The following is a 24,217-nucleotide window of genomic DNA, read 5'->3' on the forward strand; positions in this document are numbered from 1 at the left end:
TTGATATATCAGTCAATGTTTGTAGCATATCCTTGTATTTTTGTTGCTCCAAATTTTTGGCATATAAATGTATTCTATCATAATACAAAAGTGGTTTCATCAGCATATGGTACAATAAATTTGTCTTTCCAGATCCTGAATTACCACATATTAACATCCGAAACGTGTCACTTGGCATGTAACCATACAATCTTTTGAAATTAGTGTTTTTATCATGTCTGTCATAATTTGGGATTTCCATGTATATCAATACATTATATAAGTTAAAAAAGTTAATATAAGTTAATAATATAATGGATCTACAAAGATTAAAACAACTATCTGAGGCCAAGATTAAGGCTGGAACAATAACCAAACAAGTTAGAGATACATTGAAGGAGTACAAGCATGATAAACAAGATTTACAACAAGGTTTATCAGAAACTTTCAAACCAATTATTAAAGCTCAAGAGGAAACAAAACAAACAATTGATGAAAAACAAGACAAACTGATTGAACAATTGGAGAAAAACCAAAAAGCGTTGACTTCAGGTTTGGAAGACATTGCTATGTTAACTTATCAACCTGAAACAAAACCACAACCACAATCACCAGAAGCAAAGCTACCAATTGCCTATCAACCAGCAATGTCAAATTTGAATGCTGGTTTTGATGATGATGAGTTCCAAAAATTGATGCAATACGATCTTGCACCTCCGAGTTCTGTTCTCCAAGCTTCTATGCAAGGAGATATTGACATCAAGGATTACGATGCTAATATTGGCAAAATGTTGAAAAAACTTGGAATAAAGAAGGGTCCTTTATCCAAGGGCCAAGGAAAGACCAAGAATAAAGACAAAATTGATAAAATAGATGAAGATATAAAATTATTGCAAAAATACAGAGGGCGCATTAAAATAATCCCAGAAGGAATGAAAACCATCAAAAAAGGTTCTGGTTATACGCAACCAAAGAGAAATGCATACAAAATATCATCTTCTGGGAAATATGGTGGACTGATGATTGATATTCCAAAATTAATGGGACAACTCAGACTTGTGGCAACAAAAGATAAACGCAAAGTTATGGACAAAAAGGTTGATTTCGATACAATCGATTTATTGACCAAGAGATTTAATTCAAAGAAGAAATACAGCGATATTGCCAAAATGGTATTTGATGAATTGAACCAACTCAGTGAGATTCCAATCCATAAATCCAGCAAAAAATTCAAGAAATTGGGCTCTGGTGTTGTTTATTTCAATGATGCTAATGATTTGATTGACAGAATGGAATTGCTTAGTGGATCCATTTTGGCTGGCAATAATGGAGTCAAAGAGGAATTTTCACAAATAGCCCATAAATTGAATCAACTTGGCTTGATAAACAACAAACAACTCATTGATTTATTGCAACAATATATAATCAAATAATATATGCAAGAAAGGGCGATACATATTTCATCTGTTAACCGACAAAAAATAGGTCGAAGTCGGCCTGAAGACTTTATTATCAAATTTGATCCACCATTGAAGCTTGACACAACAATGAGACATGAGCTAGCTGTTGATCGAGTTTCAATGACATACTCGTGGCATAATGTCAATGCAGGATACAACAATAATACAATAAAATGCAGCCCAGATAATGGTACAAAATGGAAACAATCACATTTGTTGATGGAATGTATTCATATGATGATCTTGATGATTATATCACTCAATCAATAATTCAAAATGGAGATAAACCATCTTCCAGCAAGGGCATCAATCTATATTTTGTGCTTTCATCATATAGAGTTGTCATTGAGCTAGACAACCAATGGAAGCTTGATATTAGAAACTCTAATTTTGGAGCGCTTATTGGATTTGAACCAAAGTTAATTAACCAAACTGATCATGGGACAAAATTGCCAAATATTACCAATGATATTGACGTTTTGAACATTAATTGTGATATAATAACTGATAGCCTCAGTGATGGACGATTCACAAATACACTGATAATGATACCCACTGACAATTTAACAAGGAGTTATCCATTTACTTTTGAGCCAAAAAGAGCATTATTCAGCCCAGTTTCCAAGTCAATTATTTCAGAAATGGGGATAACAGTGACTGACGCTTTGGGTCGGCCAATTGACTTGAATGGCATTGACTGGTTCATGAGCTTGATTCTCAGGTCTAGTTTAATATAATATATCAATATATGGTACGACAAAGTGAATTTAAGCCACGTTTTGACCCAGAATTGGGTCGTTATGCGATGAAACATATCCATGGTGAAGGAATTATGGATGTTTTCAGATCAGTTGGATCAAAACTTTTCGGAAAAACAGCAAAAGAATTAGCTAAAAAAGGAGCCAAAACTGCAGCTGAAAAAGCAGTCACCAAAACTGGTGAGTTTGCTGGTAATAAAGCAGGTGATAAAATAATTCAATTATTGAGCAAAAAACAACCTTCCAAAACAAAATCAGTGACAATGAGCCAACCAAAAATGGAGCAGCCACTGACTGATTTTCAAATAGCTGAAAGAGTCAATAGGATGATATCCGGTGGAAAACTCAAAAGAAGGAGAAAATGAAAATAATGTAACATATCTGTATAAATGAAATCATTCAGAAATCCAAAATACATTGAGAGATACGAAGATGTCTTCTTCCAATTGGAGACACCATTGAATACTGGTAATCCAGGGAATAATAGGTCACAAAAGAAAGATGGTTATCGTTTTGTTGTTGACAACACAGGAGAAGTAACTCCATTTGATTGGTATAATGCAAGAATATCAGTTGGTTTTAAAGTCCAAACAATGCAGAATGCAAATCTTGCAGATGAAGACCATAATGGTATTGTTAATGGTTCACACAGTCTTATACATGATTTCGATGTAAGATTGAATGGTAAAATGGTATATGATTGTAATGATGCAAATCATTGTGTAAATATCAAGAATCTATTGGAATATAGTCCAGGATATGCTCAATCAACTGCAACCAATGAGTTTTTCTATCTGGATACAAACCGAAGTGCTGAAGAGAGACCTGCACAAGCTTTGTTCAACAAAGGATTTGCTGCAAGAAAAGCACTTTTGGGTCTATCAGTGGTTGTCAATACAGAAATACCATTGAATCGATACTCATTCTTTGAAGCATTGATGGATGAGTTATTACCATCAACAAGATTGGAATTAAATTTGCAGATTGAATCTGATACTATTCTAATATGGCAAGCTGGGGCTGATTGTCGTGTAATGATTACTAGAATGGAGCTTATTGTACCACGAATCACTTTCAATTCAGAAGGACAATCACTGTATATGAGTCAGTTTTTGAAGCCACATAAATGGGTTTATTTGCGAGAAAATATTGAGAGAAGTAATTCTTCAACACAAAGAAGTGGTAATTTTCAGATAACAAGTGGGATTTCAAAGCCAAGGCATGTATTTGTTTTCATTATCAATGATGCAAATCTTGCTGCACAAACAGTAAATCCATTTTTGTACAATACATTCAATGTAGCAAATGATATGAAAATGTCAAATTGTCATCTGACAGTTAGAAATGGCAATGAATATCCTGATGTTCATTATACACCGGAAACTGAACCAACCAGAGTTTACAGAGATATTCTCAAATATGTGCATGCAAACAATGAGTACAGTCAAGGAACTTTATTGAATGTCAACAATTTCAAAACAATATTCCCATTCTTGTATTTCGATTTAACAAAACAAAAAATGGATATCAAAGATGGTACCACAAAGTTGACATTTCATTATGAATTATCTGGTACAACAAACGCTGCATATTCAGTTTATGCATTGACATTATATGAACAAGAAGCTGAGCTCATCCAGAAGGATGGTAAAATATTGTTTCGATAAATGGAATAAATTTTTAATGTAACGTTAGTTATATAAAAGATATGACAACTTATCATTCACATGGAGTAACACTATCAATTGGGCAAAAAGATAAACTAGCAAAAGCATTAAAAAACAATTCAGCAATAACAATAAGATTATCAAATTCTGAATTAACTGGACCGGATCAGCTGATGTTAACCAAAACACAAATAAATAGGTTGAAAAAGGCAATGCAAAACAAAACTGGAGCAGATATTAAAATAAGCAAAACACAGATACGAAAAGCTGTACAACAAGGAGGCAGTCTTTGGTCATCATTATTCAAAATTGGCACAAAATTACTACCAATGGCAGCAAAAGCAGTTGGACCATTAGCTACTGGAGCACTTTCTGGGCTTGCAAATGTGGGTGTCAATAAAATATTTGGTAGAGGACAAGCTGGTGGTTTCCTCATTCCTCAAAATAAAATTGATCAATTAATAAAATACAAAGATTGGCTCACTGAAGCACAAAAGAAGCAAATTGTCAATGCAATACATACTGGTGGACAGATTGTAATTAAACCAACTAAGACACAATCAGGAGGTTTTTTGGGGACATTATTGGCTTCAATTGGCATTCCAATGGTTTTGAATGCATTAATGGGTAAAGGCTTGCAGGTGGATAGAAGTAGATCCAGAAGATCGGTCCCAGTTTTTGTTCCAAACACAACCAAAAAAGATGGTGGTTTGGTCCTACCAGTTAATTATAGGCCGCCTCCATTTTTCGGTACATGGGATCAATATGGTAAAGGTAAAAAAAAAAAAACCAAAAAAGGAAAAGGTCTGTTGTTAGGCAAAAACAGTCCATTCAAGGGGATTCCATTAATCGGAGACATTCTGTGAAATTCATAAATAAACCACTCAGTAACTTTGAACTCATTGATTGGGTCAAAAAACTCAAAATAAAACACTTCAGAGGCATTTACAGCAGAGATAATCTACCACAAAAGATGAAAAAAGATGAAGTTGGTATCATTAACCTGGATTCACAGATTGGACCAGGTACACATTGGGTTGCGTATCGAAACGGAGACAAATATGTAGAATATTTTGATAGTTTTGGGTTAATTATGCCAAAAGAAATTATGCAATTCATGTCAACAAGTGGCAAACGATTAATGTATTCAGGTGATGAAATCCAGGAAAGAGATTCAGTATTATGTGGCTATTGGTGTTTGTATTATTTATTTGAGAGACAAAAGGGTACAAGTATATTGAAAACAATCCACAATGCACATTTTGACATGAATAATCAAAGTGGCAATCATAATTTTATAATCCAATATTTTAAAAAATTATCTAATTAATTTGTATAATGGTTGATATAAGATATTGTGAAGAGTGTGATGAATACACAGAATTTTCAGGAAAATTATGTTTATGGTGTACATTGGTAACAGATTCTGAGTCAGAGGATTATGAGTCTGACTCTGATGATAATTAATCTAATATAGTGATATAAAATGGTCAAATCATATTGTGTTAAACAAAAGAAAGAAACTGAATGTGTTCAGCCTGCAGGTTACAAGCAAGCCAAAAATGGTCGGCTCATGTTCTTCTGTACATGTGCTGAATGTGGTATAACTAAAACCAAATTTGTTAAAAAACAGGGAAACTAAATAGCCCCTCCGAAGGGGGGGGGGGGGGGGGCATAATGGATACTTTAGCATCAACTGGTACTGATATGTTAATTCAACATGGATTACCATGGTTGGGAAAGAAAGCAGTTGAAATGGGTCGATATTATGGGTCTGAAGCACTTAGAAACCCTAAATTGCAGAAAAAAGCTATTGATTATGCTATCTCTAAAGCAACACCTTTTGTTCAAAAGACTGGATCAGAGATGTTTGATAAATTATCAACCAAAGTAAGGCCAAAAAGAAGGTACAAAACTGACCGAAAAGAACTTGATGGTGGTAATTTGAATACAATTTTGGAACAACTCGGTACACCAGGCAAGGTTGCGTCGAAGTCAATGGATGTTGTTGGAACATTAATTCCAACAACAAAGGAAGTCTTTGATAGATACAAATCTGGAGACATTGCCAAAAGTGCATTTAGCACAGACACTGGCATATTATCGAGTCAATTTTGGTCTGGTAAGGCTGGGAAAAAGACATTAGAAAAATACAAAGATTATCCTTGTGAAAGCATGGTAAAAATTGGAAGCAAATATCATAACACACCAAGTTGTTCAAGCTATGATTCAATTGGTTGGCACCCACCAAATTGGGATGAGTATGAAAAGGGAATCAAAGGACGACCCAAAAGCGGTGGTTCAATTGATATACACAAAATGATTGGTAAACTCCCAAAACCCAAAGCTGGGTGGGTATTACCTGGTCATAAATACACTGGTCCATACAATGATTTGGAGAATCAAGTCAAATATAACCCCAAAACAGGGCAAATATTGGAAATATACGATAAACCAACAGGCAAAACAGATGCAATAGCCATGCAACATGATGTTGATTATTCAGTCTGCAAAGATGACAAAAAATGTAAAAACAAAGCTGATAAAAAGATGGTTAAATCATTGGATGCTGTTCCATATTCCGATCGTCAATGGGGACATTGGTTGGCAAGAAATGCAATCAATACAAAATCAAAATTGGGTCTTGGGGTTCCAAAAAACGTCAAAAGCCGTCGGGTAAAGAGGAAAACTGGCAAGAAAAATTAGCTAATGAGCTGCATAAACCCATAAGACGTAACTTTACTCGGCGGCGTGTTATTGTAAATAATATTGATGAAATATGGGCTGCTGACCTTGTTGAAATGCAACAATTCAGTAAATGGAATAAAGGTAATAGGTATCTTCTCACGACTATAGATGTTTTCAGTAAATACGGTTGGATTGTTCCATTAAAAGATAAAAAAGGTGAGACTATAACTAAAGCATTTCAAAGCATATTCAAAGAGGGTCGAAAACCAAAGTATCTGTGGACTGATAAAGGCTCAGAGTTCTACAACAAACATTTCAAAGACTTGCTCAATAAACATAACATTACACTGTATTCGACTGAAAATAAAGAGAAGTCATCAGTTGTTGAGCGCTGGAATCGAACGATTAAAAATAAAATGTGGAAACGATTCACTGCTCAAGGCAATACAATGTATCTGGATATTTTGCCTAAAATATTGAAGCAGTATAATAACACTAAACACAGTTCAATAAAAATGACACCGACAGAAGCATCTAAGAAAAAGAATGAAGGGACTGTTTACTTCAATCTATTTGGCAATTTAACACAATCGTCATCCCAAGCAAAATTTAAAGTTAGTGAAAAGGTTAGAATATCAAAGTATAAAAGAAAGCTGTTTGATCGAGGTTATACAGAAAACTGGTCAGAAGAGGTCTTCATTATCGATAAAATACAATACACGAATCCAATCACTTATAAACTGAAAGATCTCAATAATGAAGAGATTAAATGGAGTTTTTATGAACCAGAATTATTGAAAGCCAAACAGGAGATATTCAGAATCGATAAAGTTATCAGGAGAGATTACAAGAAGAAACAAGCTTTGGTAAAGTGGAAAGGATACAATGATGCCTTTAATTCTTGGATCCCAATCAAGGATTTAGTCGATGTGTAAAAATAAATAAGCTCATTTCACGGCCTCACGAATATTCGATGGCGAGTCGATCCAATAAAAAAATCTATTGTTGTGTGCAAGATAAATGATATTCTTACCTCAAAAAGCGTCTACAAACATCAGAACGATGAAAGTGGAGAAATAAATGTCCAATAAATCCCAAAACATGAATGATAAACATGAAAACACAATCTCTTCGCAAAATGGCAACAAAATGGCCGACACGTGTATTAACAAACTAGTGTCCAGTCCGCTTTGGGTTGTGTCATCGTGAACATGCATGAAAGCGCATGCGTGTTAATCCAAATCAAGCAATATTACGCAATATACAGAAAAATAGCACCACAAGTGTAAAAATTTCAGAATTGAGTGTAATATATAGGTAATCGGGCCATTGTTATATTGGATCACAAACTCTGGTGAAGCTTTAGGGTGGTGTCAGTTGGCCCCTGACTGAAACCTGTTTGACGGCTTGTGCAGATGGTGAATTGGGATGTCTTCCAGTAGACGGTACCTCCAGGGTGAGCCCGCTCAGGCCCTACTGGTTTACAGCGGGGTGCTCAGAGTTCGTCCCAGGACTCAACCTCGGTCCCAGAGGTAAACTGGGAAGGGACAGCCGTCTTGTCAGCGGCGGGAAAAAGACCTGGCTGGGGCCAGGCAAGTAAACAGCCAACCGAGCACCCCAACGTCTAGGGTTTTGTCCATTTTCGTGACAAGTCACACAACGTCACGCGTGACAGTAACGGCATCCAGTCACACAACAACCATAAATTTGAATTATTTATGATTATTTTTCTCTTCATTACAGGTTAATTATATCCAAATTGGTGTTCAAAAATATTGTATTCATCATTCAAATCAGCGATTGATGAGTTGGTTGGATTTAATCGATGATTGTGTGTGAGTTGGGGATCAGTTTGGTGTCATTTATGAAAGTGAGGATTTAGGTTTTTGAGAAACGAGGATAAAAATTTAGGTTTTTTAAAAACCGAGGATTTAGGTTTTTAGGTTTTTGACGTCTCCGTTGCAGGAGTTAGGGTTGAATTCAAAGGCTGAAATAGTATTTTATGTAGTTATTGGGGTGAGATAATGTGTGGTTTATTGGATTTATAAGGATTTGTATGGGATTTTTTATCATTTTTTGAAAAGTGGGTTGATACCCTCATATATCTAACTACTGCCGGGTGCTTTGTTGGTTCAAGATAAAAGATATTCACTTGACGGTCGGAACTACAGCGGTAGCTACTTTGAGATTTTATGTAGAGTGGTAGCAACTTAGAAGATTGTTTTTGCACGTTTCGTCATTATTAGATGTTCAGAACTTTTCTCGAGAATGTATTGACGGAAACGTTACACTTGAGCTCCCTTTAAAAAACATGGCCTATATATTTGATTGTTTGGAGAAGTTCAAAACACGTTTAAATTAGTTATATAACCCTTACAACAAAAGGTGCATACATGGGTTGCTGTGAATGTCAAACTCTCACGACATCCCGGCAACGAAATAATGAGGGAAAGTTTTGCTTCTCATAGAGGGTGTTCATGGCTTCATGCATGTCACTGTTTCTTACAAGGCTATCGTATAATTAAACTAAACTCTTTTAAAGCAGGTAAAACAAACCCAACACGTTTTGTTTCGTTAATATCTTTGTTTGTTTGAATAAGTTCAAAACACGTTTAAATTAGGTATTAACGCCCGGAGGGATAATTAAATCATTGCTTTCTGCTTTCAACCGAACAGAGTTTCGTGAGTTGATTGTAAAAAATAAGTTGCGGTCTATTGGATTAAACGCGGGGGGTCACTATAAAAGGAGATCTTCCTAAGGAAGGTTTTTATTAGTTGACGATTAACCAGCAAACATGGCGGTCGACATTTTGAATTCTCCCGCGTGTCGCGAGAACAAATTGGGATTACTCGATATATTGTACTTTTCCATTGGTCAAAATAAAGAATACTTATATAAAAGCTGTTTTCATTTGTCCTTGATTGACTATTATACAACCAAAGCGCGTGGATTGCGTGTATCACACGCGAAGAAGATCGAACTCGTCGATTAACGGGTTCCTCACTCAACGAGCTAAAGCGTTTATATTTCGAAACCAATCCAAGGAAAATCTTCCCTGAACTGCAAATGATTCGTTTTCAAGTAAGTATACTTGTCGTATATCGTTTCCCAAACTCTTCCGTCGCTGTAAATGAAATGGTGGAACTTGCAATGTCAGGTTACCATTGAAGTGCCCGAGAGCGAAGCACGGAGAGTGGAAGCAGTTATTTCTGCGAGACTACCGCAAGATTGGAGTTATGTTATCCATAGACGCGTTGGCGGTCGTTCGCATTCAAGTGAGCTTTTGGAAGGAAATAATTGTAAATGGAAATTTATAGCAACTCTTATTTGCTGTACAGTATCTACTGTAATGCTCATGCAGTATATATGCCCGAACAAACAATCATTTTGTCATGGATTGATTGTGCTTATTTCGGAATGTAACTTTTGCCTTTAAAATACAACATTTCATGGCGAAAATATCGCAGTTACCTCAGTGTTGCATGCAAAAGTTTATAAGGAAACTACGTATTTGTATTATGAAAAATGATATACAAGGGAGCATTAGGATTTGAAAGGTAATCCCAGAATATCCTTAGATATTTTTATAAATATTGAAATATATCGCATTCTTGTTTGATTTTCTTATAATTGAACCATTATGTTTCGTTTCTTGGACAATATATCTAGTTAGTATTTGTTTATTAACAATAATTTTGCCCTAGGATTTGGGGTAGTCTACTTTCTGTTGTTTTATTTGTAGCATGCTTTCTCTAATGTTTTCTAAATGTTGAAAATATGTAAATAACGGCATTGTTGGCTGATGTTATGTATATATACCTTTATACTTTCTGAACATGGTTTTGATTGTTACTTCTATTTGTTTTGCATTTAAGGAGCTGTACCAAGGCGAGCGGAACCTGCACCTCCAGCTGCCCAGCCTGTCCAACAAGCACCCCCAGTTGCTCCTGTCCCAACACCTCAAGGACACGAGGGGGATGCTTGGGCTGACAGTGTCCTGGGTGGACTGGAAGCACATCCACCTTGCCAGCATTGTTTAATGGGGCCTTGTATAACAATAAGTGAGGTTACTAGAATTGAAGGATCTTGTGCTCCTGACATCACAAACCATTCTAAACGGCACAAAAATTACAAACGGTTTTGGAAAAGTTTAAAGGATAGGGGGTTATGGCAACATGAACTTTATATTCACCGGAAAACCTCGGCCGGCCTCAGTGAGGTTGAGCTGTGGGAACTAATGCCCCAGTGTGTCCTCGATGACACAAGGAAGCGCTACCCCCAACCCACCGGGTGTGCCATACATGGGGCACAAACGCGCATAGATGTTCCATGTAACATAAAATCTCGAAAATAAGCCCCTCATGCATATAAGCTCCTTGAAATGTAAGCCCCCCCCAAAAGCCCTTATTCACAAAAGTCCCTCCCTTCCCCCCCCCCCCAAAACCAGGGCAGGTTATATTTGGGAATTCCCCCCAAGTACAACATAAAATTCTGAAATGCAAATTTCACTTCCAAAATAGGCCCCTTCAAAAATATAACCCCCCTCCAAATATCAGCCCCTCAAAAGGCCCTTTGAAAAAGATAAGGCCCCCAATTTTTTGCATTTTATGGTGTAAAGCTTTCATAAGCAACTAGCTCAATTTTGGTTGATATTCCAGAGCTCAGTGTATCAAAGCATAATATTGCCAGTCAGAGGTAATTCATTTTTGGTGTACTTGTTTATCATTGTAAATTCAAGCAATATTAGTGCAACCATGTTTTGATGTCTGTGCTCTGGAATACAAATCCCTGTCCTTTTATAATGGACTGTAGAAGTTGATACCTCTATAACAGGAATCCATATATTCATTTGATGCTTTGTGGTGTTTGGAATGGTCTGGTAGACTTTTTATTACAGTGCGACCAATGTAACAGTGGAGACTGTTCTCGTAGAAGACTAGAAAGAAACTTTCAATTTTTTTTCAAGTTTTCCATTAGTATTAGTGCATCACAGCTTGGAACTGACACTGACATATTTTTACTTTCTGCTCTTTGCTGTGATTGCTTTTCATTGTTTAGTTGCCCTGGTACGGTAGTCGCACTGCAATAAAGAACTTATAAAAATTAAAGTCAAATTTTTAATATGTTCCCTTATGCACCTCACTTGATGTGGTCACTTTAAACAATCAGAGGTATTATCCAAAACAAATGATAGCTCAATTTAAGTTCAGGGATTGTCTTTTGGTGATATAAATTGTTGGTCATGACTTTTGTTTGACTTGGTGGCTCCTGAAGGAGCCATTGGTTTTGTGACTTGTAGTAGACAATGTCAAACATTCTGAGTTTGACCCTGCACGATTTGTTCCACAGAGGGCGAGGGAGGCAAACTGATAGTTGATAGTTTTACTGTAAAAAGCTGGTGCAGTTAAGTTGGGATGCTGAATGGTTTTTATCTCTGGTTTGATCTTCATCTGTCCTGGTGTAGAGTTCTTACTGAATGCTGCCTCATTCTGCAAAGTGACACAAAATCCATATTGGTGTATATATAGACATATATAATGTGTAATAGCAGGTAACATAACGTGATACAATTTGTAACCATAAAGTGACAAATCCTTGAGATGTTAGATTGAATTTTCTTTTACCCTGGCGTGCATTGTGGGATTTCCATATAATTGTTTTTGTAATTTCCGTCTAGAACTTTAAAAGAGATAGAGGTCAGTGCTCAAAAAATACTGCTCGGGGGTTATGTTTGGGCACTCAGTTTGAATACCCCTTGACTATATTTAGCTATAAACATAACTTAAACCTTTTGAGAAGCCCCCCACGGCCACTCCAATCTGGCATTGGGTTTTGTTGGTATGATTTTTGGTCATGACTTTTATTCAACATGGTGGCTCCTAAAGGAGCCGTTTGTTAAATGTGATCTACACAGTGTAGAGTTTGCAGGTTGGTGGCTCCTAAAAGAGCCTTTTTAATGTCGCTTCATTGTTTCCAACAAATATCCGTCAAGGTTCACTAATGGGACTCTCAATAGTTAGACTGGAAAAAACTGGTCCAAATAAGCTCCCTGAAGTTGAACGTTTTTGGCAGGAGATTCCTGTGGCCAGTTCTTCGATTCGGACGGCGCACATCCTGGAGTAAAGAGACCGATGTTGCTTCTCTGTTGACATTTTCATTCTGCAATCACACACAATCAATAACAATAAAAACCACATGTATGTTAAAATTGAAATAACTGGCAAAATCTTGCACCCTGGGATTAACATGTGGGTTGTTTTTACAGTAACTGTATTTCTACTGGGTATTAAGGCAATTTGGTGGGAGGAAGCCTATCAGAAGGGGCCTATTACTTTTTCGTTGTCAAAAGTATTATCTATTTCAGCCATGTGTGTAAAGGAAACGACTGGGCGGTGTTCGCAGTAAACACAACCTGTCTTGCATTATACGACAAGTACTGTTGCGACACTCATGAAGGTAGTTGGGGCCTTATAAAGGGTAGTGGGTTGCATAATAGTAGTATTCACAATAATCTGGCAAGAAAGGTCAATGGACCAAAATCTTGGTATAGGGTGGGTGAGCACAACAAGTTTGATACCCCAGAGAAGCAGAAATTAAAACTGCTGACTAGCAAATCCTTCCTAGGGACTGGGTGAGAGAAGCCGCCTTTTTACTCACCCAGTCCATTACTGCAAGGGCAATGCGCATGTTGAAAGTGCGGTCAGCAAAGTGGATTCTCTTCGGGCAGTAGATAAGAATTGAATTGTTGAATGATTCCACCCAGTAGGTGTCACGACACTGCAATAAAAAAACAATAACATAAGCATGTAGTGGATCGATTTTCGGAGAAGATACCCTGGGAGCAATATTCCCACTTTGTCAGCTACATAATTTACCTGGTAGTAGTCCTCGGCAAACTTGTAAACTTTAGAGGACAATATGAAATTCCGCAGCGCAGCTATTGCTCCTGGGTTGGTGACCTTCACCTTACTGCACGAGTAACCAGGGTTCTTGCATTTTGACTCCGGATTACAGCAACTGTGATTGCCCTGAAATCAAATATACAGTATTCCAAAATGTAGAACAGAAAAACTCATGGCTATCCTTTGTGGCATTACAATATTACTGGCATGTGAAACTCAAAACGTATGTAAAAGAAATGAATTTTTAGGGAGGGTAACCTTAGAATGCGAATATAGTCTACCCCTATTACTACCCGGTGTACTTTCATCCAGGTGTTACTTTTAATCTTTTAAGTACTGTTTTCAATGATGTATGGTGCAGTACTATTATGAAGATATTTTTCATTGACAGTTCTCATACCTGATAATGGTCAACTATTGTCAAAAGTCTTTTCTTCAGGTCATCTGCACTTGTACAGTTTTTCATTGAATAATAAAAATGGCGTTTCACACTGGCCTCTGTGAATAGTGATAGTAACAATAACATTGATATTTATTGTTATGGTCTATGGGTGAGCAACTAAACCTGAGTGAACCTGTTCTGGTATTGAATGGAAATGACTGTTTAAAATGTTTTTTTTTTTTTCACAGATTATTGAATTCCTTCACTATGCAATGTGAATTGTCTCTTTTACTCAATAAAGTAACAGCTACAATAAAATTATAGTGCTCTGTAGGTTAAAAAGAAGATATGTAATTGATTGCAAGCACATACGCTTGTCAGACAGCTCTGAAAACCACTTTTTACCCTCCCATTTCTGTGCACCACTGCTTATTTCCTTCATTGCCTTTGCCACTCCCTTTGTTCCTGAAAAGCATTAATAATGTCAATAAATCATGAGTTAGTGGGGTATATAAAAGTAAATAAAAATGGAAACAATAGTTTAATCTACTAGAAAAGTTAGTTTGCAATAATTGTGTTCTAGTACTACTTAATCCAAGCGATAATTAAATGTACATTTGATTATGTCTTGGATAGATCAGGTAGTACATTAACACAAACATCCACAGCTTTGAGTTTTTGCACTAACATTCTTTATTACCATGCCAAGTGTCAAAGGAATTTTTACAATAACATGAACCCGAAAATGGTTAATTGCCGGGTTAAAATGAGGGGAAAAGACACAGTAAACAGCCGTAAACGTGGATTTTATTCAAATTGACGCGAACATTGTCAATAGCTTTTCTCGCTTTCTGATTGGCTACTTACAACAGTCAATAAAATTATAAAATTTCAGTGGTTAAAACGTTGACAGTTTGACAGTTGAATCTTGAAGTAATGAAGTTTGCAGCTTGCATAAATTAGAATTCTCGCTTGCTGCAAAAAGTCAATCTGAATCAAATTCACACTGCGAAAACATGTTCATTGATTCGAAAACACGAACACTTGAGCTTCACCGATCTGGCATGAATTGAAAATTCCACCGAGTGAGGCATTTGGAGCCATCACAGAGACCGTACTCGTCGAAGCAAAGTTGGGCCGGGCAGATAGTTGAGCGGTGATGGCATTCGGAACTGGAGCTTGACCGTTCTGCAGGGCTGTTGACAGAATGTCGGAGCAGTTTTTTAGCTGGCTTGTAGACGGTCGTCGGTTGTAGCTAGCCAAGCTTTGCTCGCTAACATGGCCTGAAATACTCATTATGTGACGAGCTGGAATGCAGGAATCCGACCACAACGTAATGGCGGTTGCTCGTACACAGTGGTTTGTGTACGTCTTCGAGAGGTTAGCTCCAAGGGAGATTTCTCTCATGATCTTTGACAGTCGGTTGACACCTAGTGGCTTGTTTTCATACCACACTGCATCAGAAAACCGGAATTTCGCATCTGACCTGGGCTTCTGAAAAAAGCTTCTTGCTTCGGATTTAGCTTGCTTGCGTACAGTTGAAAACATAAAAATGCGTCGCCATCTTGGCCAATGCTGTATAGGCGAGTTTGCCTTTCATCGCAGGTCTTCTCATTGAATCCACCCTGGTGGTTCTTTGTCAGCTCGTCATGGGACATCGTTATGAAATCGTTTCCATCAGCATCCTTGGCAAACTTGAAGCTGTCGCGGCGAAGTAAACGTTGGCCTTCGCAACCACGACGACACCAGTAAAGGGTTACGTAAAACCAAACTTTGCGAAGCAGGCCGTCAGGAGTGTGTGGACTCATGAAAGGGCTGTTATTAATCTTGATCAGATCTGCAGATTCAATAACTGCCTTATGCTGGACGTTTTCTTTTCCCTCTCGTCACAGTGCCTTTAATTTGCTCTCCAGCATTTTGTTGCTACGGCTGAAAGCTGGATTACGCGTAATTTTTACCGACCGGTTGTTGGCGTTGAAGTGCCGTTCAACAGAGTTGCGGAAGCCCAGAAGCGACGACCTACTGTACTCTTCACCTGTTTTGGTGCGGGCCTCAGCATAAAACCGTCGAAGGCTTTCGTCTAGCTCTTCGTCACTCATTTCGAGCAAGGTTTTGTTTATTTCTCGCTCAAAGCACCAATCTGGAAATTAAACGGAAGGTGAGAAACTTACGTTTTCCAGGGAACAACAAGAATTCTAGCCGCAAATATTTGAAAGAAACTAGATTGTCATAATTGTTATCGCGTGTCTTTACCTTCAAACATCTTTACAAACCACTTTGTATTTCGTTTAGAGCCTCGGGACTCCGCGTTTGCAACAATATTTATCTTGTAGGTCGTCTCCGCTTAATTTTGGAAACCTAGTTGTTGTTTCAATTGCCTCGTTTACTTGAGCTTCTGCACAGGAGAGAAGTTCCGTATCTGACAATTCTATCTCTTTTTCCCAGTTAGGGAGAGTGTCATCTAGAAAACTAAAGTGGAAAACATTAAAGTCCGGCGTATCGCCCTCCATCTCGTTACTTCAAAAGTTGCACAGATTTTCACATAAATTAAAATTTTATCTGTCTGTACTTTTATTGATGATAAAAATTAGCCAATGAAAGCGCGCGAATTTAGACAGTTATTGTAAAATTAACAAATTGACTTCAGTTTTTTATGCGTCTGTCCTCTTATTGATGATAAATTGCGTCATAGCATTGTCAAAGCGGCTGTGGAAATCGCGAGCCGCAGGCGAGTGATTTCCACAGCAAACTTTGACAATGTTATGACGCAATTTATCATCAATAAGAGGACAGACGCATAAAAAACTGAAGTCAATTTGTTAAGTTGATGTTCTGTTCCAACAGCCAGTTCTTTATTTTTGGCACATAGTCATGTGCAACTTCTATCACAGTGAACCCTAAAAGGATAATTTTGAAATGAAATTAGTACCTGGGAGATATTAGTAGATCAAGGTAACACAGTTTTTATATTATCATTTGTCTCTGGTGAACATTCAATTTTCCTGTTCTTCACTAACCTGGGCAGTTGCAAATAAAAGGTCATGTGTTACATATTGTAAAAAAGAAAAACCAAGGACGCAAGGACAAATAGCTACATGTATAGGGGGACAATTAAACATTAAATAATGGAGTAGAGCTAAATACCTTTTGCTTGAATAGCTGGGATAATTTTTTTCATTGCCTCAAACTCCTGTGTTTGAGAGCTGCGAAACTCTGCTTTGGTAACCGTCTGGACAGCTACCACATGCTTGGTCCTGTCCAAAAGAGAATCTATCATGTAAGATCTATAGGGTGGCCCTTGCACACAAGACAACCTTATGCAGAACTTGATATTTGAGTGCAACATTTACTTACTCATATGAAAGCATTGCCACTGTTGAATGGTATGCATTAGATGTCGAATCATGGCGGCAATCAGTTATGACAGTCTAAAAAACAATAAAGATGTATAAATGTTTTACAGCCAGAATTGAATACTGAGGCATTGTTTAAATCTATCTTTAACCTTTTTTATATATAATACAATGTTGAGGTTACAGGAACACTTACCGCTCCATGTTTTTCGAGGTATGTGGTGGTGTTCTGGACCTCATGTATCCGGTCTTGCATCGAATTATTGGCAGCATTGTTCACTGTTTGTATATAGCCCATGGTATCATACACTACAAACAAAACAAGCATTTACTTAATGATTTTGTGAGAGGCAGTGAAGACATCACAAAGGAGTATAGAAAAACATTTTTATGACTAAGGATATGTGAAAAGACCAGCTCAAACTTACACTTAATTTATGGAGTAGATTTATTTGGCATCCCTCAAAGGGTACACTATTGCAACAAATAGGGTACCTGGAGTGGTGGATTCAATCCTCTGATGAACTTTTATTATTATGCTAGGAAAAGGAAAAAGAAGAGGCACAACTACATGCTAATAAACATTCTCTCTTATGGTGTACCATTAACAAACATGTGCAGATCATTTTGAGAGCTCACCATAATCTATATACTTGTCACCAACACTGCCAAGCTTTGCGGCCTCAGAAAAGCCCTGGTACTGGCTCTCTAGGATACCAGAGCTTGTAAAGCCATGAACCACTCTAGAAAAGAGAGGTGAAACGCCATTTCAACCTTATAATTACTTGTTTCAAGTCTAATCTAATCAGTGCAGAGTCAGTGAAGTCCATGATTGAGCAATGAAAAATATGAGGTTATTAGTTATGAGACAAAGTAAGAACATCACCATCTATATGTTTTGATAACATTGCATGTAGTATAAAGTATTTTGTATATTTATGTCTCCTTTCCCACGCGTAATACAATTAAGTGCCAATATTTCGTGATGTCAGTTTTATGCCAACAGACGAGCTTCGTTTGCTTAGAGCGTCAAAACACAAATAAACCAGCCAGTGTTGGGATTAATATTGGCCATGCGTCATGGCCGCTTTTATTAATTATTAATTAAATCCAATAATGTAAAATAAAACGAATGAATAACTATTATTTTAATTATTAAGCTCTAGCAAAGGTGAGGGCACTATAAAAAGGCCACAAGCCTCCTGAAAGGAGGCCCGCCCCACCCGAAGACTGTTGGCAGCAAAACTGAACACGCGCTATATCATCACTGAGAAGTAAGCACAGCACCTGCTTGTGTAACTTAATTATGACTTAGACTAGTTGCAAGGCTAGGCGTTCGTATATAATTAAGAAAAGCATCGACTTCCATCGACCCAACTGACGAATTTGTGAATCAGAAAAACCTTTGGCGGCGGCCCAACTGGCCGCGCCGATGCGAAAGCTGTGCGATTTATAAAGCGACGGATTTAGATTACAAAATCTAAGCGAATTGTTGAGTTTTTCCACAAAGAAAGACCTCTTAATGGGGGCCCCATCTGGCCAGCAAAATAACCGACCACTAATCGGTCCTCTGGCTGAAATAAAATCTAAAATGGTTGTAACTGGACAACATGACTCCTCCTTATAGATTTATATAACAGAGGGGCGCCCTTCTGAATCACTGTGCTTGTATTTTAAAATAGTGAGTTGCAGGGCTTTGACCTGCTGCTGGCTATCCACTAGCCGTTCTAACTGTGTAAAGTGAATCAGATTACTATGGTCATTAGTGTTGACGGTGATTTCACCTATACGCAAAAAGGCAAAGAAAGCTAAGGAAGACATTGCTGACAAGAGCTTCGACTGATACGCTGTCGCTGTAGTGTGCGCAAAAGAGTTTATAATTTGCTGCAATATCGGCAATGTAATTGGTAGACGCACATCGTGCGCCGGAACTAACTTCCGATAGCCTTTAATTATCTGTCGAATTATCGCCGTTTCAGTCGGATCACCTACGCCTGCCAATTTATGAGTATAACCTATGGCTGATAAATAACTGGTAACAGTAGAGGAAGCGTAATGTAACGAATAGAGATGCGAAACAAATAGCGCTATAAAAGCGGGTTGTATAGGAAGAACTAATGTTGTTTCGCCTAACGTCGACTGAGCCCATTCTGTAAATAGATTCCATGACCTTTTATAAGCTGCCGTAGAACCTTTACTTAGACTAGCAGATAAAAGGTGCTTTGTTATAGAGGCCAACTCACCGGCAGGAGATGAGTTGGAACTACTGTGGGTTCGGAATCCATGCCCTGGCCAAGGGACTTGAATTTCGTGACCTGTAAGCGCGATAAGGCGTCAGCTTTCGTATTGAGCAACCCAGGTATATGAATTGCCTTAAATAAGATATTATGTTTCAAGCACTGTAACACTAGGGCACGTAACAGAACCAATAGCTTCTTATCCTTAGTTGTTTTCTTGTTTATCACTTCAACTAATCCTAGATTGTCGGTGTGAAACATAATACACCTATTGGAAAATTGCGATGCCCAAATGGCAATGCTAAGAACGATCGGAAACATTTCGCGAACTATAATGTTGTGGCCCACCCAGCTATCAGGCCATTTACCAAAAAACCAATGCGAGCCAAAGACTGCACCATAACCTAAAGATCCTGATGCACCAGCGAAAAGATGCAGGTGAGAAGACGAATGCCAAATATAATCCAAGAAAAAGGAGCGACCATTGTACGAGGTCAAAAATTCGAGCCATAGTTGAAGATCTGCTTTAGTTTCGCGATTAATACGGATTAAGTACCTAGGGCGTCGAATACCCACGGTGAGGTTAATCAATCGACGTAAAAATGTGCGACCTGGTACTATGACAGAACAAGTGAAATTTAGCAGGCCGATTAAAGACTGTAATTCCTTCAAGGACACCTTTTTTCGTCCAAGGAAATCTTGTATCAAAGATCTGCACTTGATTAATTTATCACTAGGAAGGCGAGCTTCCATCTGAAGAGTGTCTAGTTCAATGCCTGCGAATGACATAACACAGCTGGGACCAACTGTTTTCTCAGGCGCCATGGGGACACCTATGTCATCACATGCCTGAAGGAAGGTCTGCAAATTTTTACCACAAGAAGAGAGCGAATGGTTTATAATTAGAAAATCGTCTAAAAGGTGTAGTATACCTGGGATACCCATTTTACTGCGAGCAATCCATTCTAAAGCAGAGCTAAAACACTCAAAAATTTTGCAAGAACTGGAAAGCCCCATGGCAAGATTTTTATCAAAGTAAAATTGGTTCTGCCAGCGGATTCCTAGCAAATTGTAATCGGACGGACTAACAGGAATCAATCGGAAAGCATTTTTGATATCAGTTTTGGCGAGCGCACAGCCCCTGCCAGTGCGCCGAATTAACCTGACTGCGTCATCAATAGATGCGTAATGTACGCTCGACGCGATTTTTGGAATATGTGAATTCACTGATTGACCTTCCGGAAAGGACAAGTGATGAATCATGCGGAACTCCCCCGGAACCTTTTTAGGAATTAAGCCCAAAGGAGAAATGTGAAATATCGGAAAAGGTTGAGTTTCGAAAGGACCAGCTATTCTTCCTGAGTGCAACTCTTTTGCTAGTTTATCGTTAACCCCTTCAGGAAGGTCTAGAGCAGACGAAAGATTTTTGCTGGAAAAATTATTCCTTGGCCCAACATAATCAATTGAAAAACCAAATCGGAAGCCATCGAGAAGGTATTGCTTAGACCTAGGCGGATATCCGTTCAGATAAGCCTGCAATTTATCTACCTTGATTGGTATTGACATTTGACGAGACAGGGCGGGACTGAGAGGCTGATTTGTTTGCTGTCGCTGAGTGATTTGCACGGGCAACGCTGGGGTTCGGTTGTTGTTTGGGCAATGCACATTTTCGGGCTGGATGCGGAGAACCACATTTGAAACAGTCGTGTTTAAAATTGCAGCCGGAACACTTTTCCCCCCGGTGAAATTTCCAGCTATAACCGGACGGAAAGGGCTGAAAAGGCGCCCTAGTACCTTTGGGACCGGAGTGGATATCGGAAGAAAAAGATTGTGAACCTTTGGGAATGTGGTGCGCCTGCAACCACAACTCCCAATGGATTTGGTCCCAAGGGAACAGGGTTTTTTGCCTCAAGAAACGAAAGTTTTCATCCTAATAACGCCAGTGGGCGTTTTTAGCCGCTAAATCCCGCACTGTCTCGCTATATTTCATCAAAGCCGGGGCCTCGTTTGAAAATCTGACAATATATAGACAGCTACAAAGGTCTGAAACGCTGTGATCCATTGATCAATGGTCGTTATACGCTTTGTTTTCTGAGTTGGTTCGAGACTAATGACCGGCCGACTCGCTGATTGCGAAGATTGCACCACCAAATTGTACCTAGAATCGCTTGGCAGAGTAGTATTCAATAGTGTACCTAGATCAATGTACTCATGAGCCCAAATCTTGGACTGAATTTTGTCAGGAATTCTGGACACGAGCGGCACTGAAATTTGTTGATGAATACGGGCCGGGCGGTCACCAGTCTCGTTTCGTTGAGTAATAGGTACTATGTTTGGTACACTAGGAGTATCTTTACTAATACTAATGTTAGAAATCACACTCTCACCGGCTATGTCCTGAATCACACCTGCCACTGACCCCTGTACAGAGGCAGCCAGATCAGAGTTCTGTCCCTTTGAAAAGTTCTGGTCTTGTGGAAACGTGGACATAAGTCCAGACGCCTTGAGTCCCTCCACAACTGCATTGGACACAACAGCCGCAACATCCGCTAGTGAAGTTGATCCTTGCCCGGTCACCTTATCGCCCGATAATAAAGGAACGCACTCCAACTGGCTGGGATGAACGTTACCTTGGTCGCCGGGCGCCGGTGTTTTTCCAGCTTTTCCACGCTTGGCCTTCGCACCACCAGATGTGGATTTGGCTTTACGTTTGGGCGCGCGTTTTGCCGTCCCAGGGATAACAGCAGCAGGGAGCACAGCAGGGGCAACACGTTTTTGGCCTCTGGTCATCATGATCTTTGAGAAATAAGAGAGGATAGAAACTGTAGACTGATCATGAAATTTTGACAGAAAAACAAATGGATCAGGGGTGCGTCCCAAAAATAAGGCCCAGCAGGTCCTTGCGTGCCACACGTGTACATTGTACACAAGGAACAACAATAATTAATAATCATAAGATTAACTGAAAGAAAAAGCAATTAAAAAAAATAAAAATAAAAACGGCAACATGTTTGGCAAGTCAACAAAAAAGCCGGCTGCCGCAAGGAACATGTTAAAATGCCGCAAATTACAGCAGAACCACTGGTTCCAAACCCGACACATATGTCAAAAAACAGCGACGAAGATAATTATAAAGCGTGCGCTGAAAAGTGGCGTGCAAATGACCTAAAATAAGCTGGGGGCGTGGTAGGATCACCCGCCTGGAATATTTGCTTGAGAGCGAACAAAATGGCTCCTCTGTAGCTTCTATATAAAGCATAATGGCCTTGCGCATTGAGGTGTACCCCATCCCCACATATTACGGGTATATTCGGCTTCCGTAGCACTTTATGGCACCAAAATTGAACAAAATCTTAAGTCTCCAGCACTACGCTGAGATACTGGTTAAGGATAGCCACTCTTTCATTGTATAAAGGCACCTCCCGTGGGATGGCGGCGCGGTTGATGACTTGGCATACCATAATGTAGTTAACGTGGCATTGGTTGTGCAAGATATGGACAAGAGCCTCTATTTTGGAACCCACAGTCTCAGGTTTTACACCAAGTTGGCACAAGTCATTAGAACCGATTTCCAAAATAACAATATCGGGTTTTAGGCGCCTAACACCATGGAGGTCTAAAGCACAGAGGTTGTCGACTGTGCGTCCCCCGACACCTTGGAAAAATACTCTGGCTGATCGAGACAGATGGAGGTCCCGCTTAACCCTTCTATCACCACCCTGGTAGACAAAAGTTTTAAAACGGCGCACAAAAGAGTGACCCAAAATGAGGACTTTTGGCTTATAAGGCATAACAATAGTATATAAAAACAAATTGATAGATATACTCAACTCTGAATAAACGAAGATAGGACAACTCCTGAACGAGGTTGCAAAAGGATTTCCGAACTAAGTATGAGAACTCGATGAGCGTGTCGAACTCGGAGAGCGTGTCAAGTCTGAGACTGAGAGGACGAGCACGAGGCAATGGCCACATTTTATACTGGCAGTTTGAAGTCGAGGCTAAGTACTTTTCCGTGAAAGCTCGTGATTAATGTAATTTTTATTGTTACTTCGGTCACAGGATAGTCTTGTAACTCTTGCTCAATATTTTTATGTAATGAGAATTAGGGTTTTATCGAAAATATACCTCCAGTCACGCCCTGAAACGATGTTCCACCACAACTCCCCCACAGGCCTATACCAAGTTAATTAATAAGCCTAGTTAATCTATTTAAATCACTAAGTAGGCAGAAGTCATAAAAGTTTTTATTTGCCGGCAAATAAATTCCTTTGAAGACTGATGAAGACAGGTGCTTCAAAAAAGGAATAATAATTACTGAGAATGATTTTATTATGAAAGACTTTATGAACAAATTAAAGAGCACTATCCAACACTGTTACAATCTTATGAGTAGTTTTACCTGCAGTTCACAGTGTACTTGTTGCCAAGTATAGAGGAGCTGGCCCACTTGATTTTGTGGCCATTCTCACAACTGAACTCCAGTCTAAGTACATGGCCGTCCATATGCTTACAGGAGCTCTCCTCGACATAGCTGTACTGTGCTCCACAGGTACAGCCTCCTGCACTTTCCGTAAGCAGAGTAGCTAGGCTATCCTGCCCACAAACGAAGAAGCTCTCTGTAGGGGAAGCAGGAGACAAAATCTGTCTCAGGCTGGAGCTTCAAGTTCCCCAGACGGCCATTGACACTGGAAATCGCTCTTCTTTACTTCTTCTTGAGCGTAAAGTTGAAAAACGGACTCAGTAGCATTCGCCTGGACAGCTACTGAATGCATTTCTTTTTGAGTGTG

At 38.8% G+C, this 24,217-nt stretch overlaps 2 protein-coding genes and 2 pseudogenes across 3 annotated transcripts; 1 reads left to right on the plus strand and 3 right to left on the minus strand.

Moving 5' to 3' along the window:
- The first annotated feature begins 9,540 nt into the window (after positions 1–9,540).
- Positions 9,541–10,946, plus strand: LOC146462819 (uncharacterized). Of its 2 annotated transcripts, XM_085085120.1 has the most exons (3): positions 9,541–9,634; positions 9,711–9,828; positions 10,429–10,946. In XM_085085120.1, the coding sequence occupies exons 1-3, from the start codon at positions 9,620–9,622 to the stop codon at positions 10,905–10,907; spliced, it is 612 nt and encodes a 203-aa protein (XP_084941246.1). In that variant the 5' UTR covers positions 9,541–9,619; the 3' UTR covers positions 10,908–10,946. The 2 variants fall into 2 exon arrangements, with proteins under 2 accessions (XP_084941246.1, XP_084941245.1); XM_085085119.1 differs by having other exon boundaries at positions 9,541–9,828.
- A 986-nt stretch (positions 10,947–11,932) lies between these two features.
- Positions 11,933–18,079, minus strand: LOC146462820 (uncharacterized). Its single transcript, XM_085085189.1, has 12 exons — positions 18,072–18,079; positions 17,830–17,933; positions 17,387–17,499; positions 17,192–17,265; positions 16,982–17,091; positions 16,665–16,734; positions 14,538–14,563; positions 14,210–14,302; positions 13,856–13,953; positions 13,429–13,581; positions 13,211–13,330; positions 11,933–12,712 (listed from the first exon to the last, which is right to left on the minus strand). Exons 1-12 carry the CDS (start codon positions 18,077–18,079, stop codon positions 12,563–12,565), a joined length of 1,119 nt encoding a protein of 372 aa, XP_084941315.1. The 3' UTR covers positions 11,933–12,562.
- LOC146462821 (uncharacterized) lies at positions 14,823–16,475 on the minus strand (annotated as a pseudogene).
- Positions 18,080–18,222: 143 nt separating the features above from the next.
- On the minus strand, positions 18,223–22,405 carry LOC146462822 (uncharacterized; annotated as a pseudogene).
- Between the last annotated feature and the right edge of the window lie 1,812 nt (positions 22,406–24,217).

Source organism: Pavona decussata, unplaced genomic scaffold (assembly GCF_977016875.1).
Source record: "Pavona decussata unplaced genomic scaffold, jaPavDecu1.1 SCAFFOLD_184, whole genome shotgun sequence".
Classification (NCBI taxonomy): Eukaryota; Metazoa; Cnidaria; class Anthozoa; order Scleractinia; family Agariciidae; genus Pavona; species Pavona decussata.